General features: G+C 37.3%; 1 protein-coding gene across 6 annotated transcripts in view; it reads right to left on the reverse strand.

Annotated features, from left to right (window-relative positions):
- Positions 1-17,812, reverse strand: part of LOC149156206 (Chlorophyll A-B binding family protein) — a 501,816-nt gene that overhangs the window by 153,877 nt on the left and 330,127 nt on the right. For 5 of the 6 annotated variants that reach the window (XM_089437986.1, XM_089437984.1, XM_089437989.1 and 2 more), the window contains one exon: positions 17,643-17,735. The exons of the other annotated variant lie outside the window; for it this stretch is intronic. In XM_089437986.1, coding sequence (XP_089294112.1) covers positions 17,643-17,735 — 93 coding nt within the window. The remainder of the gene's footprint in view (positions 1-17,642; positions 17,736-17,812) is intronic. 6 annotated transcript variants of the gene reach the window in all.

Genomic DNA, 17,812 nt, shown 5'->3' on the forward strand with positions numbered 1-17,812 from the left:
ATGGTCCATGTTTCTATATCATTTAACAAGTAATCGTTTCTACATCAATCTCTTAAGGCACTGGTCTGCTCAATTAATCAAATCCATCGAGTGCTTTTCATATCGTATCTCGTGTCTCCCAACCAACTGGTCGACAGTTGGTCTCATCATCTCTCAGGGACTACCCCCCTTAGCCGCGGGAGACAGGCTTAAACGGAGGGATCGGGGATCAGAGTGACAGCCCCCGGTCTGAGCGTTGTCGTGTCAATTCGCGCGACAACAGGACTATCAATCGAATCTTTGACAGAAGATTCCTCAATCATACACTTTCCTTCGTACTTCGTATGTAGCAATATATTCTTCAATTGGATCCTTCTTTCCTTCTTTCAGCAGCACCTCAAAATGTATTCTCCAATTTCCTTCTCCTAGTCATGGCCTTCACTAAAACTTACGGTTGTTAGTCCTGGTCTAGTGCATGACACATGAAGCAGAGAATCATATCTGTCACTCCCTCTTAAACAGAGAGGATCTAATCATTCGTATACAAGGAATATTCTTAACCATCCTCTTATCCTTGGGAGATTCCTCTCATTCAAGCTCTATCTTAACCTAGGGAGATTTCATCCAGACTCCTTCTTAACATAGGGAGTTCTACTTCTTCTTTACGACATCAGAGAATATTTCATGGCTTCCATCCTTCTCATCAGAGTCATTCATATATCATGCTTATCACATCAATTTTACTTATAATCATCTTCACCAACTTGAAGATGATGTCCCTGCACAACTTAGATAGCAAGTACAACCAAAATTATAGAAGCATGAAGTTATCCATATCAAAAACTTATAACAACGGAAGCATTTAGACTTTACAAACATAATCAGCAAGAGACTATACTTCAATACTTAAACTTCTTGCCCAGGTTTAGTTACAAACCTTAAATCACATTCATATCTCATCAAGATATCACACTTATTATATCTAGGGTTTTAATATTCTTTCAATGACAAGTTCCTTCATATAACAAACCCTAAAAACAAATCAAATCAATGAATCTAACAACTTTCAGAATTCACATGTTAGACTTTCCACTAGGGTTTCATACAAATCCTAGATTTCATACAAGAGAATTAATCAATCAAAACCAATCATAGCTTAGTCATCAACATGACCAACTTCCACTAGGGTTAGTTGCAAACCCGATATTTTTAATCAACCATCAATCACAACTAAAACTCAGATTTCAACAATCTTACACAAATCTCAAATTATCACATTGTCATCAAATACTTTTACTTTTACTAAGGTTTAACTCCAAAACCCTTTTCATTTTCACAGCATCAACAATCATTATATAAATAGATCTCACATTTTTATATCACACATACTAGAGAATTTAACTACTACTAGGGTTTAGTTGCAAAACCCTAGATTTCCAAATATCGTCATCCTAGAATCATCAACTTTGACTAGGGCTTGTTTCCAAACCCTAGGACTCATGAGCATTAACACCTAGGTCAACACATCTATCTAGGAATTCATCAGCATATCATAAGTACATCATATGTCAGACATCATTAATACTTTAGACATAAACTTGACCTAGGCCAAGCTAGGGTTTCGATCAAATGGACACATATATATACCTAGGGTTTCATTTATAGGATCTTTAAATACATAACAAGGGTTTTTCTTATCAACCAAACCCTAAGAATCTAGGGTTTCATAACATAGCAAAGCAAACCCTACAATACCAAAACTTCAAAGGTTCGGGATCTCAAACAAACATTATTCAACCCGAACAACTTAGGTTTTCATGATCATACCGAAATCCCAAGCATGACATCATCAACAAAAACTTCAAATAGCATTTCCCAATAACCCTAAGCAGTTTTAGGGTTTCAAACATTGACATTAGCATACCCTTAGGTTAGGGTTTTCTAGATAACCTGTCTAGGGTTCCATAAAATCAATTAAGAATGTAGAGGCATAGATTTATCGAATGATGAATCTCCCTAAACAAGAATCTTTATGATTCAAGATAGCTAGACATAACGATGTTAGTAATGTAATGAAAACTTCAGAAATAAGATAAAGAGAATTTTATAAGATATATAGACATACCTGGAGATGTTTCTTGACAAACCTTTGTAGGTATTTCTTGAAGTGTAAGACATGATCCTCTATACCTGTAATGCGTGCTTTCAAGCAAAACATGTGATACCAAGAACACGACTTCATTTCTCAAGTTAGATATCTTACGTAACCATGGAGGACGAAATCCTATGAAAAGTTATTCCTTCTTTCAATCAAGGATTTTTGCTTGGAATGCTAGATTACTTGTAGATCCTAGAGGGAGTGCACTTAGATTCTAATATGTTATCTAGATAGTACACTCTATAGCCTAGACTAGATATCAACAAGGATTATAGGATTCGATTCTAAGATCCTAATGATATATTGAGGCAACTTCCTCACTTCAATCATACTTTAGCTGGACTAGGGGCTTTATTTTTGTCATCGCAATGTAGGCATGACTGGGTCCCTTATTATTGTGATGGCAATATAGAAAAGGTTTCTTGAATATCTCGGTTTGAGTTATATATCTCTTTTTCTGAACTTATATCATCGAAATTGCACCGAAATGATGTCACCGAGAATTTAACATAGAGACCTCATCATTGTAGTTGCATTGTGACCTTCTAGCATTGAGACTTTCTCACTGTGGTGACATCAAACAGAAGTAGCACTCAGTTGTGGTAGCCTAATACCAAACTGTGGAAGCATAAAAACAAATTGTGGGAGCATGGGAGCATGACACTGAACTGTGGGAGCATCACAATGAACTATGGGAGCATCACAACGACCTGTGGGAGCATTACACCAAAATATGAATATAGTCTCTTCACGAAATGCCAAGACTGTGCCTTTACCGAAATGATAAGACTGTATTTTCACCAAAATACTTAGAACCCAATCTCTGGAAGGATCCAAACTGACTCACAGTCTAGGTACCGAAACTTCTTTTTTGAGAGAGCTTCAAAATTGTAAAATTGTCTTTGACATTGACCTTAGCTTTGATACCATGATGGGAAATCCATAGGTTTGGCAGTTAAACAATTTCCCTTATTATGACATTAACTTGTGATGTTCTTGTTATTATTATTATATCTTTTGATTTATCTCTTCTTATCATCAAGACTAATGCCAAACAATAAATAGAAGAGGACACAAGATGTAGGCACGCTGCCAGGGAAAAACTCCCTCTCGAGGGGAAAACACAGTCACAAATTCTTCCTTCAGTAGATTCAAAAGATGAGACGACCAAGACCCTTACAACTCGACCAAGACATCCTACATAAAGTCATCCTTGTAACTGTGAGAGCACCGAGTCCTTATCACTGTGAGACCTTGTGATTGTAGCACTGAAACCATCTTGTATATCACCGACTTGTGGTAGCACTGAAACACCAAACTGTGCCTAGTAGCGAAATCATTCCTGTGCCTAATCCGAGCTGCTATAGAACAAACTTCTCAATGTGATAACCGAATTTCTGAGATAACCGGACTTCCGTGATGACCGAACTTCTCACTTTGATAACCAAACTTCTCACTGTCATAACCAAACTTATTACTATGATAACCGAACTTGTACTTCTGTAATTTATGCGAGCTTTTGTTGTGGGTAATGCGAAAACCTCAACCTAGTATATATAGTAGTTTGTCCATAAATGAGCCGACATGACATTTTTGAAGAGCAGTGTCACTTATTTTGAGCCGACATGAGTTCTCTTGAGGGTTGTGTGAAAATTCCCGAACCAGAATCCCTACTGCAGCAACTAATGATATTTCTCCTATTTGTTAAATTCCTTCAAACAAATTACTTGCAGGTTCCTATGGCAAATATCGAAATACATACACTGCAGCCTTCACTTAATTAAATATTATTAGGAAACAAAAGACTGAGAAAGAAAGAAAATACAACACAATAGACACCGTTATTTTTGGACAAATATCCACGGAAAAACCCAATGCGGGAAAATCGGTGCAGCAGATCTGAGGGTTTATTATTATTAAGCAGTAGCAAATTCTGAATACATCTTTGAATACCACTAGGGTTATTCAGTTACAGAGAGAAATACTCGCATAAAGATTTGTGAGAGTACCTCACACAATCACTGAGAAAATCTTGGTTGATCCGAACACTGGATGAAGTGCCTTTGGCAGGAAGTGCCTTTGGCAGGCCCTACGCTTCCTCTCTGCACGTGTTAGTTTTTGGTAGCATCGGATGTGCTCTAGCAATGAAAATTGGTGGGGAGGCTAAGGCACATGATTTCTAAAGAACCCAGAAACCGTTTGGTGAAATTCCACCCAGATTGTATTTTATTAAAATAATCAATATTTTTAATGGAGTTCCTATGTTTAAACTTAGGAAAATTAAAATATTAATGGGTATTAATCAAAATATGGGCGAGAATGTTCTAGAAAGCAAATCAAGTCAAGTTTTAATCTTAGTTGTTGATTAGAGACTTAATCTCGGTTGTTGAAGTCTCAACGAGAAAAGTATAAGAAGTAGACTTGGGGTTCATTTAGATACACACACGGAAAGAACAAATTGATCTAGACTTCAATTTCTGGGGCTACAAAGCTGAGAATTCGAACTAGGTGATCATTCTGCAGCATAGGGGCGAGGATAGTTCGAGAGTACTCGACAAAGAGGCAGAGAGACGCTAGTGGAGGCAGCGCAACAGCTAGAAGGACTGACGATGGGCCAATCTAGGCCCACACAACCCTGACGCAGAGCCAGAAGGGCCAGCGCAGAAGTAGAAGATGCCCTCACGCAGAAAGCTGGAACTGTCGGGGAACTGCCAGGATAGCTGGGAAGGTTGACGCAGTAGGCAGAAGAGACAGCACAGGGCAGACGCAGGGCCTATGCAGGGCCAATGCAGAGATAACCGAGGTTAGCCAGTTTTGTTGCCGGATCAACCAAAATCTACCGAGTGAAGTGAGGTAAAACTCACTCAGTTTCTCCGCCATTGTATTTCTCTGTCATTAGTTTGCAGGGAGGGAAACCAGCATTTGCATTCAGAATTATTGCTTAATAATAGAAAAACCTCAGAGCTGCTGAACCAGTTTTCCCACATTGGGTTTTTCCAGGGACTATTTCTTCCAAAAATAATTGTGTCCTATGTATCTTGTTCTTTGCTCAATTTTTTGTTTCATGTAATCAAACATTAAAGTATTGTAGGCGGTAGAAGTAATTTGCTTTAGTATTTAGAGAATAACTTGATAATATATATTAAAATCAAGTAGGTGAAGTAGATTTAGATTTGTTGCAGTAGGGGTTCCTTGAGGATTAGGAATTTTCACATGGTATCGGAGCGTTGATTTTGAAACAGGAAGAGCATATCCAACACTGAGCAGAGAGGCCAAAATTTGCACTTGGGTTTTTCCAAGGACTATTTCGTCCAAAAATAATTGTGTCCTATGTATCTTGTTCTTTGCTCAATTTTTTGTTTCATGTAATCAAACATTAAAGTAGTGTAGGCTGTAGAAGTAATTTGCTTTAGTATTTAGAGAATAACTTGATATATATATTAAAATCAAGTAGGTGAAGTAGATTTAGATTTGTTGCAGTAGGGGTTCCTTGAGGATTAGGAATTTTCACATGGTATCGGAGCGTTGATTTTGAAACAGGAAGAGCATATCCAACGCTGAGCAGAGAGGCCAAAATCTGCACTTAGCAGCAATTCGAATACCCTTGAAGGGATTGCGCAGTCCTTTGCTGAGAAGTAGAGATTCTGAGGAAATCTCTCCTTGAGAGAGTCAATAGAGAGGTACGATTTTCAGCTCGTGAGTTTGCAGAGGCAGAGGGAGTGACACAGAGCCTCAGCGCAGTGCTTGAAAGGAGCAGTTTCTCCCAGGACAAAAATCTATCGGAAAAGAGCGAAGACACAGAGAAGGGGAATTTTCTCCTCAGAGAACTTTTTGCCAAAAAGTTCAAATTTCTCACTTACTAGGCAGCTGGGCAGTGTGGAGCAATGACTAGAGGAGTCAGTTCGACAGTTGGGTGAGATGGCATCGTATGGGCTCAAACATCAGGACAGTTTGGAAGGAGCTTCCAACTATGTCATATGGAAGACCAGAATCTTAGTTGTTCTGGAGGAATACGATCTCGAAGTGAATGTCAAAAGTCTTGTAGTTGTTCTTGCTGACAATGATCAAAGGAAGAAGTACAAGGCCGAGCAGGAGAAGGCGAAGAGGTTCATACTCGATGGAGTTCGAGATCATGTGGTCTCACACTTGCAGGGCAAGGATACAGCCCGAGAGATGTGGGAAACTTTGTCTTCATTGTATGAAGGCTCTTTCGAACAGCGGAAAATGTACCTAGAACAAAAGTTGTAGCGGACATTGATGCAGAAGGAAGGAGTTAACTCCTATCTTCAACGTCTTCAAGACACCAGAGACCAACTTGCCGCAGTGGGGTCTATTCCTAAATCTACTGCAATGGATGGATAACCTTGAATGGAGTCTCGGATGAATGGCAAGTCTTCGTCCAAAGTATATTGGGCAGGGAAAGACTACCTTCATTGGAGGAGATGTGGGCAGCTCTTCAACAGGAGGAGTTAAGGAGGGACATGGTAAAGGTCAACATCAATGGCAGTAGTGGGAGTGGCACAAAGACCAAGGAGGAGGAGGAGAACGTAGCTCTAGAATCAAACGGACAATAGAAGCAGAAGCGGAAGGACATTTCGAAGGTGAAATGTTTCAGATGTGGCGAGATGGGCCACTTTACATCCTAGGGTCCTTTTAAGCAAAAGGATAAGGATGAGAAACATGATCCTAAGGCTACTCCAACAAAAATTGACGAAGATGAGTTTGCCATGAGTGTCCACGCATCTCCACGAGGGAAATGAGGCGATATTGAACTGTAATCGAGAGGACTACATGTGGGCAGTATCCTTGAGGAGTCCACCTCTTGGATCAATTCCTTGCTATGGGAGCCCGAGATTCAGCAGTAGCGAGATGGACTTAGTGTCAGATGATGCATTGGATTATTTGGAGAGATAGATGCAATAGCTTGAGACCAAAGACTAATCAGCGCAGAGCAAGGTTGGCAGTAGTGCAGAAGTCAGCAGCAACGCAGAAGATTCAGAGGGTCAAAGACTAGTAGCAGTCATATTCCAACATTCGCATGGTATTATGCTGAACACAGTTAGTTCAAAAATTTTGGATGCTTTTCCAGGCTCAGCAACAACAATTGGAAAATGATGCAGTGCAGAGCGAGTAATGGCAGTGTTAGCAGCAGATGCAAAGGGAGCTCTAGTACAGATGCAGCAGTGGTAGTGGCAGTGCCATGGGCAGTAGTATAGTAGCAGCAACAGCACAGTGTTGGTGGCAGCAACAGTGCGGAAAGGAGATGCTTCAGAAATAGAGCAGCATGCAGTTGGACATTGTTGCTAGAGCACATTCCTCGCTAAGAGGGAGTGTTAGTTTTTGGTAACATCAAATGTGCTCTAGCCATGAAAATTGGTGGAGAGGCTAAGGCACATGAGTTCTAAAGAACCCATAAACCATTTGGTGAAATTCCACTCAGATTGTATTTTATTAAAATAATTAATATTTTTAATGGGGTTCCTAAGTCTAAAGTTAGGAAAATTAAAATATTAATGGGTATTAATCAAAATATGGGTGAGAATGTTCTAGAAAGTGAATCAAGTCAAGTTTTAATCTTAGCCGTTGATTAGAGACTTAATCTTGGCCGTTGAAGTCTCAACGAGAAAAGTATAAGAAGTAGGCTTGGGGTTTATTTAGAAACACACACGAAGAAAACAAATTGATCTGGAGTTCGATTTTTGGGGCTAGGAAGCTCAGAATTTGAATTAGGTGATCATTCTGCAGCAGAAAGCTAGGGATAGTTCGGGAGTACTGGACAGAGAGGTGAAGAGACGCTAGTGGAGGTAGCGCAACGACTAGAAGGATTGACGTTGGGCCAATCTGGGTCCACGCAGAGCCAGAAGGGCCCGTGCAGAAGCAGAAGCTGCCTCACACAGAAATTCGGAACTGCCGGGAAGGTTGACGCAGTAGGCACAAGAGACAACGCAGGGCTAACGCAAAGCCTGAAAGGCTGACGCAGGGCCTACACAAGGCCAGCGCAGAGGTAGCCTGGGTTAGCCAATTTTGCCGCCGGATCAGCTGGAATCTGCCAGGTGAAGTGAGGTAAAACTCCCTCTGTTTCTCCGCCATTGTATTTATCTGTCACTAGTTTGTCGGGAGGGAAACCAACATTTGTATTCAGAATTACTGCTTAATAATAGAAAACCCTTAGAGATATTGCACCGGTTTTCCCACATTGGGTTTTTCCGGGGACTATTTTGTCCAAAAATAACTGTGTCCTATGTATCTTGTTCTTTGCGCAGTTTTCTGTTTCATGTAATCAAACATTAAAGTAGTGTAGGCTGCAAAAGTAATTTGCTTAAGTATTTAGAGAATAACTTGATAATGTATATTAAAATCAAGTAGGTGAAGTAGATTCAGATTTGTTGCAGTAGGGGTTCCTTAAGGATTGGGAATTTTCACACGTAGTCCTTGCGTCAACCTCTCTAGGCACCGCATCACCCAGATTGCTGATCGATTTGTTGCCCGAAGTCTCTGCTCTCAACCTCTCGGTCTCACACCCTAGCTCTCGGCTTCTGAAACTGACTCTGCCCAGCAAAAACTTGGACTCTCTCTCACCCTCTGCGCTGCCTCTGCATGGCCCTTCATGGCCTTGTGTCAGCCTCTGCGTTTGGGCTGCTGGATCACTCTCTGCCTCTCTCTTCTGATGATTCTCCAACTGAGAAAATATCCCTCTCTGGATGCTATCCCTGCCCCTCAACTGAAAGAAATCTCCTCGATCAGAACTTCCTCCTGAGAACTTCACACTTCAGAAATTCGATCTCTTGATCTCTTGGTGTGTTTTCCAAATGACCCTCAAGCTTCCTTAAATAATCTTCTTGTTTACATTCAACAACCCAGATTAGAAGTTAATCAATGGCTAAGATCATTTTAGCTTGATCCTCGTCTTCTTCTAGAAGTTACACCCACAATTAGATTAACACCCATTAATATTTTTAATTTCCTAACTTTAGACTTAGGGTCCCACTTAAAAATATTAATTATTTTAATAAAATTGTTTCTGAGTGGAATTTCCCAAAAATGTTTCTGGGTTCTTTGGAATACATGTGCCCAAGCCTCCCTGCAAAATTTGAGGCCTAGAGAACATCCGATGCTACCCCAAATCAACAGGTTGGTGACTTGATGAGGAATCTTCGAAGCCGACAACAAGGAGACCTTGATTGAGGAGGAGTCTTCAAACAAAAATTAACTTTGACAATTAACCTAAAGCCTTCAATGGAGGCTTGACCTATGACATTTGACCCAAGCACGAAACCCATGCTTTAATAAGTCAAATAGAATAATAATAAAATTCACTTTTGCTTTTCTTTTGACAAAAAATATTACATTTGACTCAAGTACAATAATGAAGACCGAACCTAGTTACATTTTCCAACAAGGCCGAGGCCTAAAAGGCTCATGATCAAGCCTAAAAAGACCATAAAACACCACGACCAAGGAGAGGGAGGAAGGTCGAGGCCCTTAGGGGCTTACGACCAATCTCAAAGGCTGAAAAAAGGAAAATGTTGGGGCTTGGAGGGCAATGTTGGGCTTCAAAGCCTTAAAAAAATGTACAAACCCTCGCTTGAAAAAATTTATTTTGCTTTAGATCTTCAATTTCTGCAAAATTTCTTCAGTAGTTGGCCCTGCAAAAAATTTGAAGACTAGATCTTACCCTCAAGGGCCTAGATCTAACTCTAATCCGGCTATTTTCCTTTGATCTCACTTGCACAAATGAATTTACAAAATCACAAAACCTCAATATATACAAAAATTTCAAAATAATTCAAAAAAACCCCAAAACCCCAGCTGCAAAACAAAGGTTTGAAAAAAATCTATTATACAAAAATATTTACAAAATATACATGCGTACAATGCTTGAGAAAGCTTTGAGAAGTTATGTTTTTATAAACCTTTGATAATGGCTAGATGTATTTTCAAAAGATAGATGCAAAATCCACAGCCTTAGTGAAGTTAGAAAACCATAAAAATATTTAGAATCCAAACATAGTCAGCCTCCATCCAAAGTTTGTGAACTTGGAATCCAAGGGCTGGGGAACCTGCAAACACTATATATTTTTTGAAAAATAAAACGTTAGTATACACAGTGAATCGGATCACCTAAGATAAACCCACATCTTACCAATAGAATGTTCCTATCACCTACTATGAAATAACGATTAATAACAATTATAAAGCACAATATAGAAGTGCCTATACCCAACACATACCAAACTCAATAGATTAGAGACACCATGAACTGCACCACAAAGTCTTTATTATGATTATTTGAATGTTCCCAGTGGGACAGTAGTTTACATCAACTTTTCAGAGTTACATTAGCCAAAATCAGATGGCTTGAGACACAAATGACCTCTAATTTATAGATAAATCCTCCAAGTGGAAAATAACGGCTAGTTGGCTTGATCCCCATCAAAATAATCTCGGTCATTGATAAATCTTTGATGATCTTTTAATCTTTGTCGTTGAAATAATTATTTTTGAGGAATTTTCGAATTTCTCATTAAACCATTTTTTTTATTAGCTCAAAAATAATTATTTTGAGCTAATTTCCTCAAAAATTGACTTTGACTTGACCACCAAGGCTCAAGGGTCCAATTTTTTTTTAAATTTCCAATATTCCCTTGGTGGAGGACCTCCAAAAATTAATTTCTTTAAGACCCACGAATTTTTCCACTTGAAGAATTTAATTTCTCTATCATTTTAATTTTTAATTCTAATTAATTAATTTTCTAGCTTAGGATTAATTTTAGTTTTGCCAGGAAAATTAATTAATTGACACTTGAGGGTATTAATTATTTTTCTGCCCTCTAATATTTTAGCCATGGTGTCTATGTATGAGCCATGCACTAAAATATTTTTTAAATAATATTTTACATAATTCAATCCTCAAATGGGGAATACTTGTTCATTATAGACCCTCAAAATACATACCCAATTCTATGACACAATATGATCTAGTAGACAAGTGACATGTGATAAAATAATTTAGCCAATTAGCGTAAATTATTACCAAATCACTTCTATAGACGACTCGACTAAAACACTAGGACTCACCTAAGACCTTAACGATAAATTCCACCCTAGCTTTGGGGTGAGGCTAGAGGGAAAAACTTTGTCGATCATTTGTGTGTAGAAACACAAATGAATCAGTGAAACGAAAAACCTCCTAGGATGAAATTCGTCACCAAAGTAATAGGCTTACCTAGACTGTTACATACATACACGGTCTTACTAGCATCATTTACATTAAAAAAAAAATTGCAGAATGGGTTTACAATGACTTAAAAAAATGATGCTTGATGATGTTGATCCTTTGAAATTTTGGTACATATGCTTCCTTGGAACTTTGATAACATGTGTGCAACAGGGCCACAAATATCTGACTGTATAAGTCGCAACACACCATTTGCCTTGTTGTCACTCCTTGGGAATGTTGCCTTAGCATATTTCCCAAGCGCACACGCCTTGCACACATCATTGTGTTCATGCTTAATTATGGAACACTTATCACTATCTCCCTGAGCATCCTAAGTGCTCCATGGTGTAAGTGTCCCATCCTCCTATGCCATAATTCATTCAAGTCTTTGCCATTGTTATTGCTACTACTGATTAGTACCATTGAAGACTCAAACTGCAACTTGTACAATCTATTGCTCCATACCCCAATTTGTTTCACCTTCTTCCAATTCGGGTGTGTTGACCACTACGTGTCAACTACCCATAGCAGTACACCCCTTTTTTCAGAAAAGGGATAGCGCTTGATCGACGTGTTCATGCCATTCGACAGTCATCGTTGACCTGATCATGTTATGTTGTAAACCCAGTCCGCATGTATAAATTGTAAATAATCTTAGCAGAGTTAAGTCATGTATGTAAATTGCCTAGGTGGACCTAATTTTCTAGTGATAATCTATGTTCCGGAAGGTTTTTTGTCTCACCGATCCATGATCGACAGAGTTTTCCTTCAGCCTAACCCCAAAGGCGGAATGAATTTTGTCATTAAAATCTTAGGGGAATCCTAGTGCGTTTATCTGCTAGATTATATTTGGTTGCAGAACTGGGTGGCCTATGAGGGTCTATGTCAAATGGGTTTTCCCCCCTTGCGATGTAAAATTGTAAAAGTCATGATGTAAAGTGTCTTGAGGGTTAGAAAATGTTTTAATCCCCTCATAAGTCCTAAGTCCTAGGTCCTCGGTAATTTTTCCAAAGGCTAAGTTCGAGGATCCAAAAAACAAAAATTAAAATTAAAATTAAAAAAATAATAATTAAATAATTAAAAAATAAAAAATAAAATAAAATAAAATTTAAAAAATAAATAAATAAATAAATAAAAATTTAAAAATTTAAAAAAATAATAAAATAAGTCAAAATTTTGAGAAAACAAATGCAAAATTTTAATTTTTAATTTATTAAAATTTCGACGAATGAGATTAAAAGATATCTTGATCCTCATCAACGATCGAGATCATTTTGACATGGATCACTCGAACTAGCCGTTGGGAATTTTTCCTTTAAATAGGGTGCTAGGGGTCATTTGAGATCAAGATTCGATCTGTGAGTCTTGTGCTGAAGAAAGCTCTCTTGTAAACCTTTTTCTAGTCCAATAAAGAAAGACTTTGGGGTTGAAAATCTTGCTAGTGTTATTCTTCTGGAAATGCTGTAAGATGATTTATTTTTCTGCATAATTTTATTTTCAGCCATTAATAATAGCTTGATGAATATTGATTTAGGCACAGGTATCTTGTCTAATCTCTGGGGTTTGAATGATAGTTTAGATTTCTGAAATATAATGGCAGGTATCTCCATTTGATCTGGATTCCACTATTGTTTTCTCCCTCTATGTTAATGGTTGATTTTAAGCTGTGCAGGAAATCTTAGTTTTGAGTTTACCAGGCGTTAGGGAAAGTTCTCGGCTGAACCAGCTAACTCCTGAGTTGTGTTTTCTGAAAGAGCCCAGCCAGTTCTTGATCCCGGGCTTATCATTTGAAATATTTTTATGAATGAATGCATGCAAGGTTTTTCTGAAGCATCTCACATTAAATTAAAATTCTGAAAATATTTGTGGCATAACGAGAAATCTGGTTGTTTTAGAGCCTGCAATTTGTAAATATTGTAAATTTTTAGCTGGTTTTAGGGTTTTCAGTTTTGTTTCTGGCACATTTTACTTCTGGGTTTTCTGTTTTGCCATTGCAGGTTGCAGGTATAGATTTAAAAATTTCTTCAAGGTTTTCCATCAGGCAATCAAAGTTCCCATTATGCAATTTGAAGCAGGAAGGGTTTAACAGTTTCAGTTTCTCTGCTGCCCAAGGTCGATTTTTATTTTCTGACAGAAAATCTCAAATTTTTTTTATGCTATCCAAATCTGCAAACCTTTCTGCGAGCTGCCTGGTCATTTTCTGCCATTGCTGTCCAGCAAGCTACCTGCATTTTCCCACGGCTATCTTTTTTCTGCGTACTGCCAGGACTGAGTTTCATTTCCAAGAGTTCTTACCTCCACCTGCGTTCACCCCCACAACAAAACAACAACACAGTAAACCAAACAAGCATTCGATTTCTTCTTTTTATTATCCATGGCATCCATTATCTCCTATCCACTAGCCATCTTCACGTTGGAGCTTCCTACGCTTAGCTATTCTCCCCACGCAGTTCCAACTCTCCGTGTGATTTCTTTAGTATGGTCAGCCTGCAAAAAAAAAAAATTCGAAACCCTTAACCCGTGTTTCCATTACGCCTTGTCCCCTTTCACTGCCTTTCTCCTGCGTGAAATCCTTCTGCCGCCTGATCCGCTGCCTTGGGTAGCTGCTCCCTGCGCGTTTTCTTCATGCCGTCCAGGCCTGCATACTCAGCCAAAAAAAAAATCGATATGCTTAAGTAACGTAAGCTAGGTTAGCGTTTATTTTTTTATAACGTGTGTTAATTTAAAAGCATAAAACAAAAAAAAATTACGATTTCCTTTCAATCTTTGGTAGGCTGCACGTATAAAAATTTTAGTTAAATATTTCATTTGTATTTTTGTTTCTTAGTTTAGATTAGCATTACATTTAAATTTTATTTTAGATTCTACAATTTAATTAGCTTTATTTATTTTAAATTTTATTTTCTTTTATTTAGGATTTAATCTTTAGTTTATTTTTTTTGTTTTGATTTTTCTAACTTAGAGTTAGATTTTGTTAATTTTAGATTATATTTGATTTTTAATTTTTAATTTAGAACTATAAAAAATCATAAAAAAAATAAAAAGACCCAAAAAGCATAAAAAGTTTTTAGTGTTTACTTTTGATTTTATTTAGTTTAAGTCTTAGTTTTAAAATTAAACTTTAGTTTAGAAAGGTTAGTTCAGATTTCCGTAATTTTAGATTTTAGGTTTGATTTTTATTTTATTTTGGTTAGATTTCATTTAGTTTTAGTTTGATTTCTTTTCAATAAAAAATATAATAAAAAAGGTGAGATTTGATTTCCCTTTTCATTTTGATTTTTTTATTTAGGATTTAGATTTTTATTATAAATTTTCATTTTGTTGTATATATTAGATGTTAATTTTCATTTTGTTTAGACTTATTAAATCTTAGTTTTAGTTTTAGTTTTTAGATTTAGATTTAATTATTATTATTATTATTTTTTAAGTTAGATTTTAAAAATATAAAAAAATTAGAAAAAAAAATCATAAAAAGTTTTAATTTTTAGATTTTAATGGGTTTTTAGGATTTAATTTTAATAATTTTGAGTTTCATTTAGTTTAGTTTAGTTTAATTTGTTTTATTTATATAAAATATAAAAATTAAAAAATATTTTGAAAAAAACTTACAAAAAATTGAAAATTTCATATTTGGTGTCTCTATGTTCCATTTCTCTATAGTTAAACACACTTAATGTTTATTTTGAAATTAACTATGTGAAAGTGGTAACTGGTCAACATTTAAATTTTATGATCATTTAAAGCATCTGATTTTTCTTGAAGTTTAATTGCTAGAAAATTGTAAAGCATTGAGCGTTTATCGATTATCTTGCATCGCTTGGGATATTTCGATGATAAATGATTGTTTTACATGGTTTATACTTCTGCAACATTTAATAAATAATCATTTAATCATTAACTCCATAAGGCACTGGTCTATTAACTTAATAAAATCAATTAGGTGCTTGTTTTTCCTCGTGTCTCCCAACCCAACTGGTCCACAGTTGGTCATCCATTGTCCCATAGGGTCTACCCCCCTTAGCCGTAGGAGACAGGCTTAAACGGAGAGATCGCGGATCAGGGTGACAGCCCCCGATCTAAGCATTGTCGCGACAATCTGTGCAACAACAGGGTGTTTTATGTGCACCTTCCCTACAAAGTGGATATCATATCCCCTATCTTATCAGTAGGATACTAAAATCAAGTTCATTCCCATTCCCAGCACATGCAGTACATCTGTAACACTAGTGTTTGCTCCTAACTCCCTCTGTATGTCAATGGTACCTCTCCCAACTAGAGTGAATTTAGTCATGTTTCCCATTGTTATCTGGAAGTCCATTTTCTCCTTATTATAGTTGGAGAATTATCCTCTAACTCCTATCATATGAGTTGATGCTCCGCTGTCTATATACCAGACTCCATGTGAAGTTGAACTAGTCATGCAAGCAAATTCGTCTTCCAACATGGAGAAAAATTCTATAGCCCCCTGAATCTCAAATCCGTCCATGACCATACTAGAAAATTCTGGAGACATCTCGAGTATAATTTTGTGTGTTATTTCTCTTCCACTCGGCGTTGATTCTGCTACTCCAACTTGCTGCAAAACCCTTCTTCGCCCAAACAAGAAATATACCCTACGAAAATACTAAGTTGTTGTTCCCTCTGCCTGCTGGAATCACTTGGACAAATAAAACTTTCCTCCCACCTGCAACTGGAAAATCGAACCCTGTCCAGCAATTCACACTGCCTGGCTAGGCACTGCGCATCCCCTGAGAAATTCGTGTTGCTGCTCCCTCTCAGCCACAACATTATCCTTCTTTGTCTCTGAGCCTTCTGTCTGCCAATTGTGCTTTGATACCATGTGAAAATTTACAAGTCTAATTGCAGCAAATGAAAATTTATTCTTCTAACTAATAAATTAATTATGCAGTTTATTTGCTATGACAAATAACGAATAAATCACACTGCAATTTTTCACAATAAAAATGATGTGGAAAATAAAATGTTGGAAACTGAGAAATGTTATAGCACACACACAAATTTTTACACATTATTGGACAATAGTCCCCGAAAAAACCCAATGTGGGAAAATTGGTACAACAGTGAGGGTTTTATTATTATGTAGCAGCAGAAATTTCGAGTACAATAAAATGACGCAAAATTGGCATTTCTATCTGAGAGAAACACTGGCAAGAATATCTGAGGGGTTTTACCCTCCTCCACAATCAATCCCAGCTCACTCTGCACCCAAAAACAGCTCCAACTCAACCTCTGCATAGGCTAAATTTCGCACAGCCTGGAAGTGCCTCTATGTACCCAATTTTAACTACCTCCACCTTTAAGATGTGAAAAATCGATGACCCGATTCCCTACTTCAGCAACTGATTAAATTTCTCCTACTTGTTTTATGTCTGAATCAAGTTATTTACAGTGTTACATAGTAAACATCGAAATAAAATCGACTCTCTGGCCCTCCGGTCTCACACCCCAGCTTCCGCCACTAGATCTCGACTACTCCTAGCAAAATTACAGACTCCCTCTGAAGCAATGTGCTGCCTCTCTGAACCTCTTGATGCCTTCTCTACCTTGCACTCTCAGTCTCCTAAAATACTTGCACTCTCTAGTATTTTAGCTTCTCCACAAAGTTTACGACTAGAGCACCATCCAATTCTACTAAAAACTAACATATTTATCATAAAGAGCTGAACTATAAACAAAGGATGGTCAATGCCTAAGCATGGATGATAGCAAAGGTAGTTTTTGGTCATAGACTTGACATGAAACATAAAAGAGTTTCCTAGTCGAGAATTAGTTAGATGGGTTGATGAGAAAATTTCTAAGATACGTGGAAGACGATCAAACTGAAATAGAACTATTAACAACCAATATGAGTTAACATAACTTAAGATAGCAACATTTTAGACAGTAACACCTCTCTGAACATTTTTGTCAGAACTTATGATTTTTCTAGTTGGCTCAATCAATGCTTTTGTCAAGAGGCTGACAAAACTTAACCATATTTTCTGTACCAACCACATTATAATTTCGTGAGATTATTTATACAATCCAATCAGTACCTCCCTCCAACAATTTATGCAAACACCTGATAGCAGTTCAAGTTTCTTCAAACTTATCCTGCCTCTAGTCAACATCATCCTTTTGTCCTTTAAATTTGCTGTCAATATTTATGCTGCTAAAATTCTGGCAAATACATCTATGATGTCCCAAAATACAATCAAACTGTAAACCAGTCATTCTTTGCATGGAATGTAACAGTCAATTCACCAACCAGAACATCTTACATACCATGAGAAGAAACTGGCAAATTGCAATGACTAAAACTCCTTGAGCTCCAGCAATGTGCAATCCTGGTATTCCAAGGTAATCTAGAGTGTCACCCTAATAAACATCAAAAATACTTCACTGGTAAGTATAATTACTTTTCACAGCTATATAATTAGAAAAACTTTCTAAGT

The sequence above is a fragment of the Pinus tabuliformis genome, chromosome 9 (assembly GCF_031772625.1).
Source record: "Pinus tabuliformis cultivar Carrire ecotype Pingquan chromosome 9, CPIR1, whole genome shotgun sequence".
Classification (NCBI taxonomy): Eukaryota; Viridiplantae; Streptophyta; class Pinopsida; order Pinales; family Pinaceae; genus Pinus; species Pinus tabuliformis.